General features: G+C 31.5%; 1 protein-coding gene across 1 annotated transcript in view; it reads right to left on the bottom strand.

Moving 5' to 3' along the window:
- The window catches only part of LOC132940505 (alpha-protein kinase 1-like), a 28,565-nt gene extending 13,619 nt beyond the window's left edge, over positions 1 to 14,946 (bottom strand). The window contains exon 1 of the mRNA XM_061008157.1: positions 13,893 to 14,946. Coding sequence (XP_060864140.1) covers positions 13,893 to 14,232 — 340 coding nt within the window. The 5' untranslated portion in view covers positions 14,233 to 14,946. The remainder of the gene's footprint in view (positions 1 to 13,892) is intronic.
- Between the last annotated feature and the right edge of the window lie 3,752 nt (positions 14,947 to 18,698).

Genomic DNA, 18,698 nt, shown 5'->3' on the forward strand with positions numbered 1-18,698 from the left:
TTTGCAGATAACCAATATCTTCATTATAATTTAAAATTCTGTATTTGCGTCTTTGTATAGGCTTGGACCGTATACTGTACCCAAACAATTACCTTTACCTAAACCATATCCCAACAAAATAACAAAATGTTAAACATCATTTGATTTACTCGTATATAATCGTACTTATATTATTATTATTGCAGCTAGGGCGATGAGTTTAGTTAAAATATGACGCAAATTAATTTTCATCAATGCGGAATAATTTCTATACATGGTGTTGTTCACTATATGTATTATAGCATATTATAATATATAGCAACTGTGTCATGCGAGTGCTCTGATTAGCGAGTAGGTATTGTTCTGAGAACTATTGCACGTTATATCAAACTTACGTTCGTTCAATCTATTCAGAAAGTAAATTTAATTAATTCTCAAGAGAATTCATTAAAATGTCTAAATGTCGATTTTTTTCCTACATTTTTAACTTGTGAATACATGAAAACCGAATAAACTATTATTCAAATATGACGTATAGTTTCATTTATATATTTTACATAAATCAATTAGGATTTAGGATATTAAATATGTATTAATATAATACCTAGCCAAAATGTATGTTATATATTATTATATATTAACGTTTAACGTTAGGCGTTAAAGATAATATGAATGCGGTACGCCGGTACCTAATACAGTAATACCTATTATCTATATAATAAATCATATTATTATCGTATTTATATTGACAATGAATCGTCTTATCTTATTACAAAATAACAATAAGTTACATCTGTATACGGTTGTTATGATAGGTTTATTTTCTCGCCCAAAAATGTAATATGATGTTATTAAACCATATAAACTATAAACATTATATGTTTAAATGTATTCAATTTATTGATTTATTTTTAATTTATTTATTCAAACAATATTAAGTGGTAGGAATATAATATAACATATTGCTGGTAATCCTCGAGGTGCATTATACACGATTATTTTAAGTAGCGAAATCGAGGAGTATAAAATATAACCATCGCTTATAGATGATATTAATATTTTACATAATATTATTATCTTTGATACTTTAATGTGTACATATATTAATATATACATATAAACGTTTTGTAAAAATTTCTGACAAATGTAATTCCTATCCAAACAGGTGTAATAAATATACCCAATGCTATAATCATAGTTTATAATTATATATTAATAATAATATTAGTTTACAGTGTGTACCTTTCCCGCAGCATCCCATCGATGTCCGCGGAATATATCTACGTATTAAACGTCCGACATCGCATACGATAGTTACTGTATATTATTATATTATGATATACATTTATTATTGTTTATATTCTATTCTATAACATTATGTTATTATATTGAAATAGTATAATATTATTATAGGTACAAATGGCGGAGGTGAGATCGGAACGCGCGCTCGAATAACGGATATATTTGTAGGTCAGTACAATACCGATATATCGGTCACTCTGCCAATACAACAACACGACCACACATAATATGTATATAATGCGACCTACATAATATTATTATTGTGATCGTATGTTTTTTCTCGCCCCCGAAGTTTCACGCTACGCACATTGCACATATATGTTTTTGTGCGTATGTTGTCTGTGTATAATTAATAATAGCTAGGTGCATAATGTTATAATATACACGTGCGATTGTGTACAGTGGAATTCGGACGGCCCACGGAATATGGTCTTCTAAATTTAAGCTGGCTAATAGCCCGGCTCGGTTATTTTGAGTACGTGACTAAGTCGTGTTAGCTGTGTGAAAAAATAAAAAAAATATATATCGTAGTTGTAATTTTTTGTTCAGCGCTCTGGCGATTTACATTTATAAACTTTTTCGTCTATATTAATTTCTCTAATTTATATGTGGGTATATTTATATATCTACCTATCTTCACTTTCTTCCATCTCAATAATAATAACATGTATTATTGTATTATCTTTATTATTTCTGGTATTTCGCACACAAAAAAATTTTCACCAATATCTGCTCATACTATACACATTTGTTTTAATATTATAAGAATTAATATGGTGTTTCATTTTACATTCTGCCGGACACGGTAGTTGTAGAAGTACTTCACATTTGACACAATAATATATACGCACATAAAATAATTTTTCATTGTTATCGGTGATGGATATCAAATATTAGAACACATTATAATTTACAGCTCATTATGCATATTACAATTTATCATATAATAATATGTATCCTGATATCCTTAGTATTGTTTCCGACTATATTGTAGAATTTTTAATGTTAATTATAATTTTTTTTTTGTCAAATATTTTTTATTTTTATTTATATTACACACTGAAGGTAATATTTATTTTCTTCACCATACTTCAAAGTAAATATCTACGCATGAATGGTTAAGACATCTTAAGAAGTAATTATTAATCATTATCCTATGGCCTATTTGATGACGTCGTTTTAACTAATTTGACGTGTTGGATCCTATAAGTTATATAACACATATTGTCCGTGTTTTTATGTTATTCATAGTTTATAAAATAAAAAAAAATGTTAAGGAATCTATTGCGAATGTTTTTCGTTATTATTGTAATAATCTTGTAAAATGAAAAATATATAATGACGCAAATCTCTAAAAATATACAAACATCTTACATCTCTCACTTGTACACTGTACACTGACGTTTTCTGTTTTAATTTAGGAATCATGATTTCTTTTTCTTCAAATCTACTCCAATTGTTTACAAAGCTTCTGCGTATAACGCAATTTAAGTGAACATGTTCCAAATTTCAATCAATTGAAAACAAATATAAAGAAACCCTGAAAAATCTGTTAATGAACCTATAGAAGGGAAACCAATAGAAATATACTGACTATAATAGTAATAATATACTCATGGATTCTTGAAAATATAGATAATAATATCTATAATTTTTTTTTTTAATTTGGTTGGGGGGCGCTGTTATTAGAATTTTATAATACGCATACTATAGTTTATAATATTCGTTACAAATACGTTAATTGTATAATTTTTTCTCGATATTTTTTTTTTTAGTCATCACGAAAAAGAAATTATTATTATTTATTTTAGTATGTTTTCATCCACTGAATAGTTATCGTAAGGAGTTACAACCAAACCACTAACGTTCATAAGTATATTAAAGTACGTATATAGGTATACCTACTATATGTTTATAATGATTAATAGTAATATTATAATATATAATAATGTAATGATGACTGCAAGTTTTGTGTTCGACATCGTTTGTTCTTTCAGGTGCACATTTGCAGAATTCGGAATTGCATTAAGGTAAAACTACCTTCTCCCTTTTCATGTGTGTATATGTCATAATATTATATGCATAATCCCATGTGAATATATGGAATCTAAATGGTGGCAGTTGAATACGAATTACACAGAGTCATGACACACACACACACACACACGTATACACAAACATAATATATACGCGTGTGCCAATATGCCATATAAATCGCTTATATATCTACGATGAGCCACCTCGATACAAAAGGTGTCTTTTTATTTTTTCATCTTTTCATTTTGTTGCCTTATAGTCTCTCCAATCGCATAATATAATAATAATACGCATCGGTGAGTAATAAAATATATCGGATTTTATCGGGTGTCTTATATATATATTCTCCGGTGCAAAATTGTAAAATATAGAAATTCTTTCCGTCTCTCTTTCTCACTCTCAATGACAACTCTTCCTCCTGGTTTCTCTTTTTCTTCGGACCAACCCTTCTCCCCATTGGATATCACTCCTAAATCTTTCTGTTGTTCCGTGGTACAGCGTACACAGTAAATACGACGACTGCAGTGTATGTGTGTGTACTATTATGTATATACATATTATACGAGGATAATATACGTGCAAAACAGGCACCGGGTTACTGCGAAAATGATAATAACTCTCCGTTTGGCCGCCACTGCTTGTGTGTATACTTATTATCGCACCAGACAATCGGCGTTACTATATAGGAGCTGCTTAAACGCGATACTCACTGCAGCAGCTATATTGTCGTCTTTACGGTGGACGTACGGGGATAGACTAAGCGTTTGTTTTATATTATAATAATATGTGTTTTATTGTTCGAGGTAAATTTTCTTTCAAACCATTGTTAAAGGCGTCTGCTCGTCCATTTCTCATTACGTCCGAAAATATGATATATAGGATACCTATGTCCTATAATACTCCTGCTGTATAAAAGTACTCGATGATAATGCGCCAGAGTTCTCAAATACCTATCCAAAACGACCAAAGCCAAACAATACAATTCTCAAACATCAATGTTCAATTGCGTAGCGGCTGAATAATTATATTAATTTTACATTTGATAGCAATAATAATAGTTGGATAATATTAACTGCTATCTATTTTTTCATACACGGTTAAGTTTGTAAAGTAGGTATAGTACAAAGAGTCTTTATACACATCCAACAAACATCCATCACTATAAAATACTATTTACTCGATTTCTCGAGCTTAATCGTAGTTGCGGATACAGGCCCTATATAGGTATAGTCGTATAGATATAAGGTATGGGCACTTTAGGTATAGTCGTATAGGTATAAGGAAATTTATAATAATTCTACCGTTATACTGTTTTGCAGAAAATCAGAGCAACCTAAATGGCTCTCCTCGAAAAGGTTTCACGATTACGTAAATTCCCAAGTGGCTCCGGTATTCTGGTATTTAACAACAAAAATTCTCTATGAATTTACTTAGCATTTAAAATTTAAAAAAACACCATCCCAATTTTAACCACACCTCTTTTGAGACAGTCATAAGTGTGTATGAAGTGGAAAGGAGTTTGTGTTGTCAATAACGGGAGCTATTTGGGAATTTATATGTATTTGTACAACGGGAGCCGTTATAGGAAATTTAACTTTTTTGCACTTTGGGAAAAAAAGGGAGTCAAATAGCCCTATAGCCCAGAAAATATAGTATGCAGGTGTGCAGTATAGGTTAACTATAATTTTTTGTTTGTTTATCCTATAAACAAAAATTTGATTATAGGTATACTTAATATGCACGCAACAGCGTAGCTATATAGGTACCTAAAAAATATTATGTTTACTAATATTAGAAATGAAACAAGTTTTTTGAACTGCAGTGTTTATACATGCGAATAATTATTTTATTTATAACGGCGTGTACTATATTAAATTATATAGGTACTCGTGAATTATTTATTTACTATTAATTATATCATTTATATGTGTATTTATATAATTATAGTAATTTATAGATTTATTAGGTACCTACTAAAAAGATTAATAAATTGTATTTTTTATAACATCAAGATATAAGTTTTTAAATCTATTAATAAAGCAAAATAATAGCAAATTGGCCATGTTTTTGTAAAGTTATTAAGTGATATTAGAAACAGAAAATATTAAAGATCAATTTTTTATTTAGTTTTTAGTATTTTATTTAGATATAGGCAAAAAAAAACAAATACCACCTCCACAAAGGGAAAAATCAAATGCAAAAAATCCAAACCATAAAAAAATGATCATCTGCATAAAAACGAAGAAAATATACATATTTTTATGACCAATAATCATTTTTTCTTTGTTTAAAAATAAAAATCAGTTGATATATTTTTAAATACTTATCTAAAAAGTGTTAGCTCTTAAATGTAGGTGGTCTAAAGTAAAGCAAAATGGACTACAGATAAATGGAGTATAGCCATGGTCCATATAGGTTTGATTGATGTACACTCTCAGGTCGCCCGGAGTCTAAACTTATACACTAGCGACCGCTATGGAAAGTATAGTCGATATTAGTTTATTACCATATACATAATAGAAATAATTATAATAATGAACTCTATTTTTAATCAAAGACACCAGAGCCTAACCATAACTAGGTGTAAGTTCAAAGTCATATAAATAATAGATACGTCATAATATTTTTATTCTGTTAATTGTTATGAATGTTATGGATCATTTACAGCTTACATAATATTAAATACTATGCTATACATTATATTACTATTATTATATTATTATATACATTTTACGTAATAAGTGTTTACGAACCATTTTAGTTGTATATATAAGATGGCAAAATAGAAAATAATATTTGTGTATAAATCGTTTTAGTATAAAAAATATAGAAAATTAGGAAAAAAATATAGGTAGGTAAATAAATAAATTAATGTTTAGAGGATACTATTGATCATGTCAGTATTACTCGTTAAGGCCTATAAGGCTGAAACTTTTTTGAATGCATTATGTATGATATAGATTAGGTTAAGTATAGGTTTAGTTTTTTTTTTTCGTACACATTTCGTCTACTGTAGTTTATTATATCAAAATGTCGTTCAAAGCAAATAATATGTTTTTCACATATTGTGTTCGTGTCATAATGTGTTTGCCTGAAGTATATACACACGTGAAAAATACACGTGGATTTATGACAGCACATTGGTGGTGCCAAGGGGGGGGGGGGGGAGAATAAACCTACGTCATCGGACGATTTATCACGAATAGGTAGATATATCGCAGATCACAATTATATAATTTATAATATATATGACATTATGACGTAACATTCACGCACTTTGACTCGCCCGCCGACAATAATTCGTAGCACACTCTTTTTCTCTAAAGTTTAAACCTACCTATGCAACATATTATTATATACCGTCATATTATATAGCTACCCGCTCTTTGATAAACGTGGTTGTTTATATTATAAATACTTATACCTAATAGTAATACAATATAATATATTATACTATCTATTGGTAGGTACTATCTCTATATTCTACACCATATGAATAAATGATGGCTAAAATGTATACTCCAATATGGCTTTCTTTGTGGTAACCATTATTGTAAATTGTCTTATGGTTACGTTTTAAACAAAAGGGAGTTTTACTTTTTGATATACATATTATAATGTACAGCCTTTTAGTTCATCCTATTATAGAAGTTCAAAAAATACGGTTTTTTATTTTTTACTAAATAATGGTATATTATTCAAAATCATCATAATCGATCGAATTCTAGGAAATAGCTATTTGGAAGAATGCGTGTACCTACATATACCTATAGACTATAGTCCGTCCGGGCCGGTCTGGATAAGCTTGAGGTCTTGAGGGAAGCTAGAATAATCTTATCGACAAAAAAATACTATTGTTATTTTTTACGGACCCAGCAACATTTTCGTTTAATTAAAAAATATGATGGATCGACTTACGCATAACGCGAATATGCTAGGTCGTAACTCGTAAGCCCCCACCCCCTCCCCCTCAACACAATATACGGTAAACGCGTCACAGTAGCCAGCATTAAAAAATTCCTGGCTTGCTATCTGTCGTAGAAATACACCCCTCATATTACTCACAGACGAACAGTTGCGGTTCGTCAGCGCGCGCACCCACATTGGCGGCGGCGGTCGTCGGCCTCGCGGTTTTTGATCGTCGCCGGCAGTGCGCACATCCTTATAATATTATTATTATATATAGGTATATCGTATTATTATGTCGGCCGTGTGCGCACGCGCGCCCGTTTTCTCGTGAATGGGCCGTGACGTCACGCCGAACGTGTGCCGCGGCGCGTGCCTTGCCGGGTGGCGGCGGCGGCGGCGCGGCGGCATCGGCATTTGCCTACACCGCAGCCGCCGTTTTCGCGGTCACGGCCAACAAAGGTCGACCGCCTCCCGATTTCCACTCTAGTCGGCGGTGGCGATGGCGACGGTCGAAACGGCGCGTAAAGTATTTTATGGCGGCGTGCGTGGGGCGCCCATTGACTATAATATTATTATACCACATAACGGTGTCCTGAAGGGTTATACACCCCCCCCCCCCCCATCACGTCGTCATCGGGTCAATCGTTTTCGACCACTCTCCGGAGTTCGGTTCGATAATCAGTTTTCTTTTCCGTATTCATTATTTAATTGGTTTTTTTCGTTAACAACTGTTAAAACATGCCGGTTAACAAACCGATTTTAACCAGTTTCAATTTAAACTTATGCATGACCCGACAAATAAAATAACAATTCCAAACGATAAATGCCTGAAAAAAAACCTTAGTATGGTAGTTAAGTACCTGCTATCGAAACATCGGTTCTGGATTTAACATTTTGATATTTTCGGTATCTGAGTACCTACACTTAATTTTATGTAAAATATGCAAATATGCATTATTGCTAGTACGACATAGTTCCGATCGGTCAATATATAAATTATAAACCGAAATGAAATGATATGAACACTATTGTGAATATACCTTCTCGTCGTATAAACTGTTTTGAACCACTGCGCTGCGAGTTGTGACTACTCGTATGTGGCTCCGGTGACCGGCCTTAGATATATTATATAAATATTAAACAGTTAGTATACTTATTATAATAATACATTGAAAATATTAATTACCTATATAACAATTCTATAGACCTATAGATATTTAAATAATATAAATATCAATCAGCGTCGGTATCTGTGCCAAACAACCGAGACGTGTTTTAAATTTTAAATAGCTATAGTTTATTGAATAATATTTTAAAATATGTTTTTTTGTACAGTAAATAAATATGTTGAAATAACACAGTGGCATTATTGATAAAGTTGAGACATCCTTAGATATATTTTTACCTATATAACTACTATAGTTCATAACTTATAAATATTGGTGTTCTCGATATAGGTATGCTATTCTAATCGGAAAATCCTACAACAGATTATATGTTTCAGCCCTAATAAAACTTCTTTAGTGACTTATAGTTAGTCTTGGTTGTTAAAATCTTTGAATTGTAGTTTGCGGATGTTGGTAACGAATAGTTTCAAAATTCTTAGTGGTACTGATAATAATATAATATAAGTTATTTGTTCATGATATTGATTCTGTAATTTAGGTTTGAACTTGAGTTTGAACTTACAAATATGTAGATGTCTGTCATTGACACATATTTTACCCCATAATTTCGATACAGTTTACCATCGGTTACTTATTTTTTAGTTGATATACCTACTGTCAAGAATAGGTACTTATGTAATTTGTATGTTATATATATATAAATTGACTAATCATTTATTAGAATATCTTTTGTTCGTAGATCGTCTTTCGTTCATGACATGTTTCAAGGATGGCTCATTCATAATTAAATATTTGATTCACATACTATTACTCGGCCAGTATACTGTATAAGTATATAGGTATTATTATATTATATGAGTTTAATGGCGTTATCTTTAGATCTATAACTATCTAACTAGTATAAGAACTACATAATCATTCACCGACCTGCGTTAGTATATATATAATTTATATAATTTATATAATTTAATTATAAAATAATTATATTTCTGGCTGTAGTAAATCACTCACATTAATATAAACTCACGCAACAACATATTAATCTCATCGTGCTTGTGAAACATAATATTATAATTTATTTATATAGTTTTTACACCAATTCCGGTTAAATCGAAAATTCCGATTGGATAGCTTCCTGTTGATTGTAACTTGTAATCGTACATTTTTAACATGGTCGTTATTATTTCATAAATTATTGTTTCATTTTCATATATATACTACATGTTCTGTGGTATCGACTATATTGTGTACATTGTACCTAATTTTTCAATGAAAAAAAACATTTTATATAATTATCCCCTCTATATGTTTTTTCCTATAACAACAACATTAATACTTATCATATAACATCACAGTCATCTCGAGATATAACGAATGAAACTGTCATTCCCTTGAAAATTTCGTGGTATAACGAAAAATTAAATGTATTTTGGTCATTTCGATATAACAAAGTTTTTTTGGGCAAAGCTCTCGCGATGTAACGAATTTTACAATTTTGGAGCTTGATATTATGAATTTATAATTGTTATTAATATATTAGATACCTACACGTTTGCTAGTGTATAATGACTACGAAAAATATATAATAAAAATAATTAGTTTGCTATTACGGAGATTTTCCGGCGATAATCATGCGGTAAGATAAAATTCATGTAAAGTAATGACGAAGAAGAATATTCCGAAGAGCCCTTCGTAACCTTAAAGGAAGCAAAATCAGATCTCTGCCCCGAGTCCCGACTTAACTTCTTTTCAGATATATGATATCGATGACAGTGTGTGTATTTTTTAACATTTTAAATTTACAAAACGCTATTGAATGGATAAGCAAAAGCGACTATACTAACAAAAAAAAATATTACTGATTTAAAAAAATAAATAAATATGTACATATAATATACGTAATAAACAATAAATACTTATTACAATATAATGACTCATATATAATAATTTTTACTATACTATAATTATCTAAATATGTATGCATTTATATTCAAATATATGAGTACCTGTGTCAATATTATTTAATAAAAATGAGTATGTATTTTGATTTAAATTTAAAATTTTTTTTAAATATCGTTAAAACGAGCCTTGTTGGTTTTTGATCTTGATACGACGAATTTCGATCTAACTAACTTTCCATACACCGAACTTTTTCTTAGGTCCCTTGAAATTCGTTATATCGCGAGTTGACTGGGTGCTCTAAAGTTTTACCAAGCTGAGGTACTGGGGGGGGGGGGGTCGTGTAGAAATTATAATGAGATTTGAACTATATATGTTTAATGTATATATTACATTTTCAATATAGGTAGGAACTTTATTTAAAATATAAGTAATTAATCAAGTAGGAGATAAAAGTAAACACAGTTTATATATTAATAGGTATATCAAAAAATATGGATTCAAAAATTTAATTGCTATTTAACTGATTATTTTTTTTTAATATGATATATATAATATTTTTTAAATTTACCAAAGTAATCACTCATATTAATTTCCAGCATACACGAATAGAACAATTTGTTCAAGTTAAAAAATTATTTACTGAAATATTTTACTGTTATAGTAGATAAATTTTAACGTTTACAGTAGGTACTCAGCCGTATCATTTGGTTTCATAATAATTTTTTGTATTTAATGTTTTTGTGATACCTAATTTTCATTTATTTTTCAAGGTAATAATATTTTTTTCCAGAAGATTCTTCGTATGAAGATGCATTTTCCACTAAGATTTGAATGGTCGTTTCACTTGTTTCTTGACAAAATTGTTTAGGTAAACGTCTCCCTTAGAACCGGATCGTCATTATGTTTTTAATTAACCACTATCCACACTAGGAAATACTATTAAATTGAGTATGTAAGCTGATTATTACAGTGCACCTCCGATTATTATTATTATTATAATGTCGCCCACTCGGGACACCTTGGGTTTACTGGCCCTCTGAACGCAATTCCATATAAAGCTATACACGGCCATACCTGTTTCTTTCTTTTATTTTATGAACGTTTTGCGAAAACGACATGTTGTTCTAACTTTAAAAACCTTACTCAGGGCCTCCGAAAACTGTAGGGTTCCTCTCTATATTATTATAGAATAATGCATATAATACATCTAGAAAACGTCCATTCTATTGATAATATTATGTTTAGGTTCTCAGTCAAAAATATAATAGAACTTTTGTACAACGTTATTTAAATATTTACAATATTTGTGCACCTAGGTATATGTGGTTAATTTTCGATTTTTTCCTAGAAATGTGTCACAACTGGTAAGGAAATAATGTATTTAATATTTATATAATAATTATTATAAAACACTAAATTCTATCGCGTTTATCTGCTTACACTGTATAAAATTATAACTTTGGAAAATATATTGTTGAAGTACACAATTTGACGGTATTGTTGATATTTTTTTTGCACAGATTTTTACCGCTATTCAATATTTTAAAATTGAAACACGTAAAAGGAGATGGCCTGTTTTATTTGTGCTTAACTTTCTGAGTGGATTTTTGGACTACTTATCGATTTTATCATAATATTGCGCCTACATCTACGTACATAATTCAAATATTAATAATATGAAGAATAATTAATATTATATTAATTGTTTTGTTTGATCAAAAAGGTCTTATACACTTGAATGGATGGAGAAACTGTTATTTACTCACTTATTTAAATTTATGTAAAGCCTTATGCTGTGGCGTCAATTTACGTATTTTCCACTCGTATAATATTTGCATCAATAGGGTGTAACCCTATAGGGAATAAAAGGTTAATTAATGCGGTAAATCCCATAAAATCGTGTTTACAAGTGTGGTAACATTAACGAAACACCTCATAAAAACGTTAATTAATATAGTAACAAACTTTCTATTTTTATTTTTCAATGATGCTTTAAATTTTAATCAATATTCTATAGTAACAATTATGTGAATTTTAAATAATCGCCACAACATTCTTCTATCAAATGTATTATACATTTATACCTATACTTATAATTATGCACCTAAATTATAATATTACTGCCATAAAAATATATACATTGCAATTGTATTGATTGTGTACACTGTACAATATAGGTTATGTTGTTATGTATACAAGGAAACTTTTCTGATAAAACGAGATGCGTATATTCTAAAATTAATCGATTAAGTTGTGTTTTATTTACACAGACAAATCATTTTCGATGAGAAGAAATGAGTAATTACCTATACAACTAGTGTGACAGTGGTGTAGAATATTGTCCGATGACTTTGAGATAGTGTGGTGTACCTACAAACTAATCAGTACCTATACCTACCTAGATAAAGTCTGAGTAAGACTTGTCATCTATAAAAAAGCTATTATTTCTTCTTTTGTTTTGTTTCGTCGAAATGGACATACGTAAAATCTAAAATACCAAGTTTCCAATAGAGCTGACTCATCTGGTTGACGTGAAGGAAAAAAAACAAACTCGCGAATACACCCGGCAGCGGTTTTAAAGCTATTTACAAATCGAAGTACACTCACCGATGCCATAATCAATTATAAATACCAGTAATTATAATTATGTTTTGCTCGTGCGCACGCCTGTGGTGTATTTATGTATACAACAGCCCCGAAGGGAAGAATATACGTAAAATATATAATATAATGCGTACATGATGTTATCTGTACATGGAAATTTCTATCAATCAGTACACACTATACTCAGCCTGAGATAAACGTCCCTCGAGCTAATAACCGCCCATAACGATTGACTTTTAGACTTTAGTTGACAGTGTAACGGATTTTATGGTTAATATAGTCCTTAACGTTAGCATAGTAATACATATACTTTCCTATTATAAGAGCATATGTACTTCATATTTTTAACAAAATAATATTTCAAAAGATTTTTAAATCTTGATAATTTTTTTATGTAGGTACCTACTAGTAATATAATCATATTAAATTTATTTTCCGACATTAATGTAGGTATAGGTAATTATTAATTAACCAATGGTTTTCTGAGACATTCTGATAAAATATAATAATCATATTTACCATAAACGGTGAACTGTAAATGTGCACTGTCCAGTAGTATTATTTATTGTACTATAATTGTCTAAAACACTCTAGGATGTACATAATATTCATATGGTTCGTTATAGATTTATCTTACTCGGAATCAGATTTAATATATTATGCAGGGGAATCCGTAGTATACACTGGAAAACAATCTTCTATCGATTGACATGCTGCACGCATATTATACTATTGTTCGCGTTCCTATAGGTGTTTATAATACCTTTTAATAGTAAAAGTTACTTTATCTTCCATACATTATTGCGTACCTATATTTAACTATACTATTATTATGTCGTGGTCGCGTGCGTAACGGTGTACGTAGTACGTATTGTCATATTTCGCGAGTTTATTCGTCGTCGTCGTCGTCAGAATCGCACGCACATTTCAGGGTTCGGTACCGTTATAAACGAAGGGAGAGGGAGTGTCCGAGTTTTGAGGGATGTTAGTGATGGTCGTAAATGCGAATTATACCAAAGTGGTTGTAATTACCTGTTGCAACTGCGCCTCCACCGCCACCTCCACCTCCACCACCGTCCAACCAATCGGCGAATAGCCAATCGTCTGTAACTGCGGTCGCGGTCGCAGCCGAATCCCTTCCGTCAACCGCCACAACCACCGACCCCGCTTCCGCCACGGATGAAGATGTGGATGCAGCCGGCACCGTCTGAAGTCTGTGCAGCGCTCCGCTGGTGACGGTAGCCGTGGCCACGGTCGGTGGTGGAGGCACACGTGGGGACGGTAGCGGCCCGTCACCGTCCAACCCCCGCCGGCGTCTGTTCCGCAGGGACTTGCGTTCGCCTCCGCCGTCGCCGCCAACATTCTTTTTCATAGCCCGCGCAACTTGGCCGTCTCACGTCCGCGGTGACCACCATGGCCAGCGTCAGCTGCGTACGGCGACACCGCCGACCATCGGGCACCCGCGTCGCGTATATCGGACAGACCGTGCGTACTATCGTCTAATGAGAAGCAGTGCATATATAAGTTGTATATTATGTTTATAACGATACTCCTAGTTTGCGTATTAATTATAATATTATGATATCGCATACGGTGACGACGAGCACGCACCTCGTCAATCGACCCGATGACGAACGTAAAAGAAAATTCGAAAAACCGAAAACCAAATATTATCGACAGGAAAACCACGAGCGCGTGCGTGACCCGGCGTCTATGTCTGCAGCAGTGAACGAGTGAGGTGGGAGGGGGATACTGCAAGAAGAAGATTCAATACACGCGCACGCACACACGCTCGAGCACACACACACACGCACACACACACGCGTATGTATACGTTCTATGGACGACGACGGCACTGCAGTCCACGTGGAATACGCGACGGACGAGATGATATTATTATAATATTATGGTCGCGTTGCGCGCGTGCATGCGGACAACCGCAGCGGCGGTATAATGACAAATACGCGCGATATTAATATTATTACGTAGGTACAAATTTCATGTGCGCGCGCGTCCGCACCTGTTGGCGTTCTGGTCGCCGTTCGGATAGGGTGTGCGCGCCGAGGACTTTTTACGCGACGGCCGGTCCTCCGCGACGGCTGTGCGTGTGGCCGCCGACCGACCGGCCGGCCGTTGCCTATACGGCGCGACCGGTGAACGGTGCCGCCGCCGCCGCTGCCACCGCCGCTCAGAGTCGCCGCCGATGGTGTCCGTAGGCGGAAAACCCAAGGCAACAACTCCGTAAACGAAACGCGCGGCGGCTGTGTTTTTCGTCGGTCCGCGGGCGTACGGCACGCTGACGTCACGGCCGTGGTAGTTCACCGATGAGCATTACGTCACGCGCGCCTCGATTTGCGCGCGCGAGTCTTGACGCGCCTCGCCGATGCCGCACGACGCAAAAGCAACAGTACATCGTACTCACTATAATGTCGTTTTATATTATTGAAACATGACGGGTTCTAGAGCCCGTGATAATATTATATAGAATGTCGCTGTCAACATGTCCGATGATTTGAACGTCTAGAATTTTATATGGTTCCGAAGATTTAGTAGAAATGTCATGTCTGAAGGAGTAATAAAACCTGTATACAAATAGAATCTACGAAAATGAATGTATCGTTCTCTTGTGTGTAACTTTTCCATCTATAAAAATTACTTTTATGTACCCAGGTATATATATTAGCGGCTTGGTTGCCGTCATCCTAGTTGGTCGTATATTTAATAACAAATAATACCATTTTTTGGGCGTCCACTTTATAAATGTATGTACCTATCTATGTGTACAATAAACCAATCAATCATCTGTTGGAATATCAGTCTTAAGGGTATAAAACGAGATTATAAGTACTATATTTTATTTTGCAGAACGCCAGAACAGTTTAGTCAGATAATGAATGCTTTGAAGTTTTTAATTTTTTTTCATAAATCAACGTTAAACATGCATACCATTCAAGTCAAAGGATAATTAACTATTAAGTAAAGATTATTTGATGTATTTGTGCCTATAGCTAAATATATAATAATTTATGTTCCGTCTTAATAATATAACGAAAAAGTAAAACTAGGAGTCATTTTCTGCATACTAGCTATATACTTTAACATTCAGCGTTAAATTTGTTTGAATATAGGTTATGAAATGCTGGAAGTACAAGTCCTTTAATCTTTTAAATTATTAAAATCATTTGAAAATAAAATAATTAAAATATAATAATTATTGTTTAGGTATGGACGTATATAGTTATTTTTCGCAGTATTCTATTTCATCTTTATGCCACCTAGAACCATAATATAATATTATTCTGTAGTAGGTTTTCGGCAAGAACGATTTCATTGAAAACATTTTTAGATCATTTAAAGTATTAAATATCGTTTATTAATTATTTTGATATTTTTATAATTTTCTTTAGGTTGATACCCTCCACGTATAATTTTAATTATGTTTTACTTATGTACAAACATTTTTCAAAATAAGTTAGCCGGAAACACTAAAATTACTTCGACCATGTAAAGCGGTAAACAATACATAACAATATATTATGATGGCTAAGGGGTACTTACGATACGAACTTTCCTCTCTGTTCACTTTCTTATACCGGCTGGCGGCTATGGATATCTACTGCCACTAAATAACCTCTTAAATGTTAAAAGAGATAATTAGAAAAGTAAAATAATAAAAAATCACCACAGACGGTATGTGCTTGCTAAAACTACCAAACTAAATATAGTTTTAGCTATTAACAAGTTTAATATTTTTTTATACATTAGTTTTAAGAAATATGTAAAAAAAACAGCTAATATAACATTTTTATTAACATAGATGATAATAATGATAAGTAGATATACAATTAGTGGGAAACGTGTACAAATAACTAATTATGCTATGGTCCGTGAACGACCATATGAAACCGTTCAATTTTTTTATGGAAAACAAACGTGACTGTTCATTTGAAAAATATGAACGCTAACGTATACAATATTTTCATTTTTTCGTGTATAGAATTTGGACGAATTTATTTTTTCGATGAACGTTTTGGTTTATCCTTTACAAAGGCAATATTAATGAGAATATATCTAAATTATTTTAATTTAATTAATGTTTTTTTGTATACGCTGTATTTATTGGAATCAATACTTAATGTTGTTTTTATATTCAAATTACAACTGGAATTATTATTTTACAGTATTATTATACTTTTTTGTTGTATTTGAAATAAGATGAAAACTATATGAAAAAATTAATATTCACAAAATTGCCAGAATAAAAATAGTAATGATTTGATTATCTAGTGAAATAAATAGTATTTTAAGCTGTATAATATATATATAGATAAATATTTTACTCAAAAATACAATAACTAGTTAAGATTACGAATGTCTTTCGTTTATAACTTACATTTAATTAAGATTTAGATAAACATTATACTTCTACATTAATCTAGGTATATTAAAATTAGGAATATAATTTTCATATTGTCACACAAAAAATTTTGTAAACAATTTCAATCAAATTGTATTTAAAATATTTGTTTTTCATTACTTTCATATTTATAATAAAAACACCACACCTCTTGAATACACGCCCATTTGGTTTATTTAACATACGAAGGTTTTTATTTTTATAAAAATTAACTTAAATCATTCTATCTTTAATAGGTATGTTAAAACTTTTAAGAAATATAATTTATAGTACTTTTTAAAGTTAAAAATTTTCTTTTTTATAAAAAATATATTATTAACTTACAAGGACAACAAAATAAGACAAATTATAATTATATTTACCATAGTCATAAAATAATCCTTACATGGTACTAAAATTATTCAAGATATGAGTGAGTACATACATACGAAAATACAAAATCATCAAATCATTACTTATCACAGAACATATTATACACAGTGAAACCTCTAAATACCGGACATTCTCGGTCACTCAAACTTTGACTGCTATTCGGAGGTGCCGGCTATTTGGAGGTGTCCACTATTTAGAAGTGTCCATTAGGGGAGGTTTCATTGTAATTACATAAATACTACATTGTAAATTAATATATCAATTAAAAAAAAGATAAAATTAAATAATGCATTTATTATATAAGAATAACGATTATCAATCAAGTTCACGTATAAGTGTTATTATAAGTATTATGCCATATTTAAGGACAAATCGTTTTAAATTACACTATTTTTGTATTATACAAAATTAAAGTGTTGTTGAGAGATTTTCGAAAAGTTGGCAAGTGAAAATGACATCGATGAGGTGTCGTGTTAAATGCTAATAATGATTGTAGTAATGATTGAAATGTGCTACTCATGTTGTACTTATTAAAGCAGTGGTACCAGTGAAAGTTGAAACTCGAAAGTTTAGTTAAATATGTACGTTGTTACTTGTTATGTGTTTATTTATTATTGGAACATTTAGAACAAACATTGAATTGTCGGGGGAGGGGGCGGAAAAAATAAAATTATAAATTTATTCTGTTTAAAATTTTACATTAAGTATTTTGTACTTAAGGTTAAAATATGTCACTAAATTGATTAACTATATTAGGTTATTAAAAATAATGAATATAATCTAACATAGCTAATAATATATTTTATGTTTTTATACATTTGTAAAATATTTAATGGGGCCTGGTGTGGCTTGATAGATAGCCTCAGTCACTAACGTATACATTAATGTGTATACATTTCCTTATAATATTGATTACATACATGATCTAATTTTATTTTGCATAGGTATTTTAACTGAAAACATAAAAAATTATGATACCTACTTATATTAGATTAAATGTAAATGAAAGTAGTGTAAAAAGCTATGAATATGTTTCGTCAAACTACGCT

This window comes from Metopolophium dirhodum, chromosome 3 (assembly GCF_019925205.1).
Source record: "Metopolophium dirhodum isolate CAU chromosome 3, ASM1992520v1, whole genome shotgun sequence".
Lineage (NCBI taxonomy): Eukaryota > Metazoa > Arthropoda > Insecta > Hemiptera > Aphididae > Metopolophium > Metopolophium dirhodum.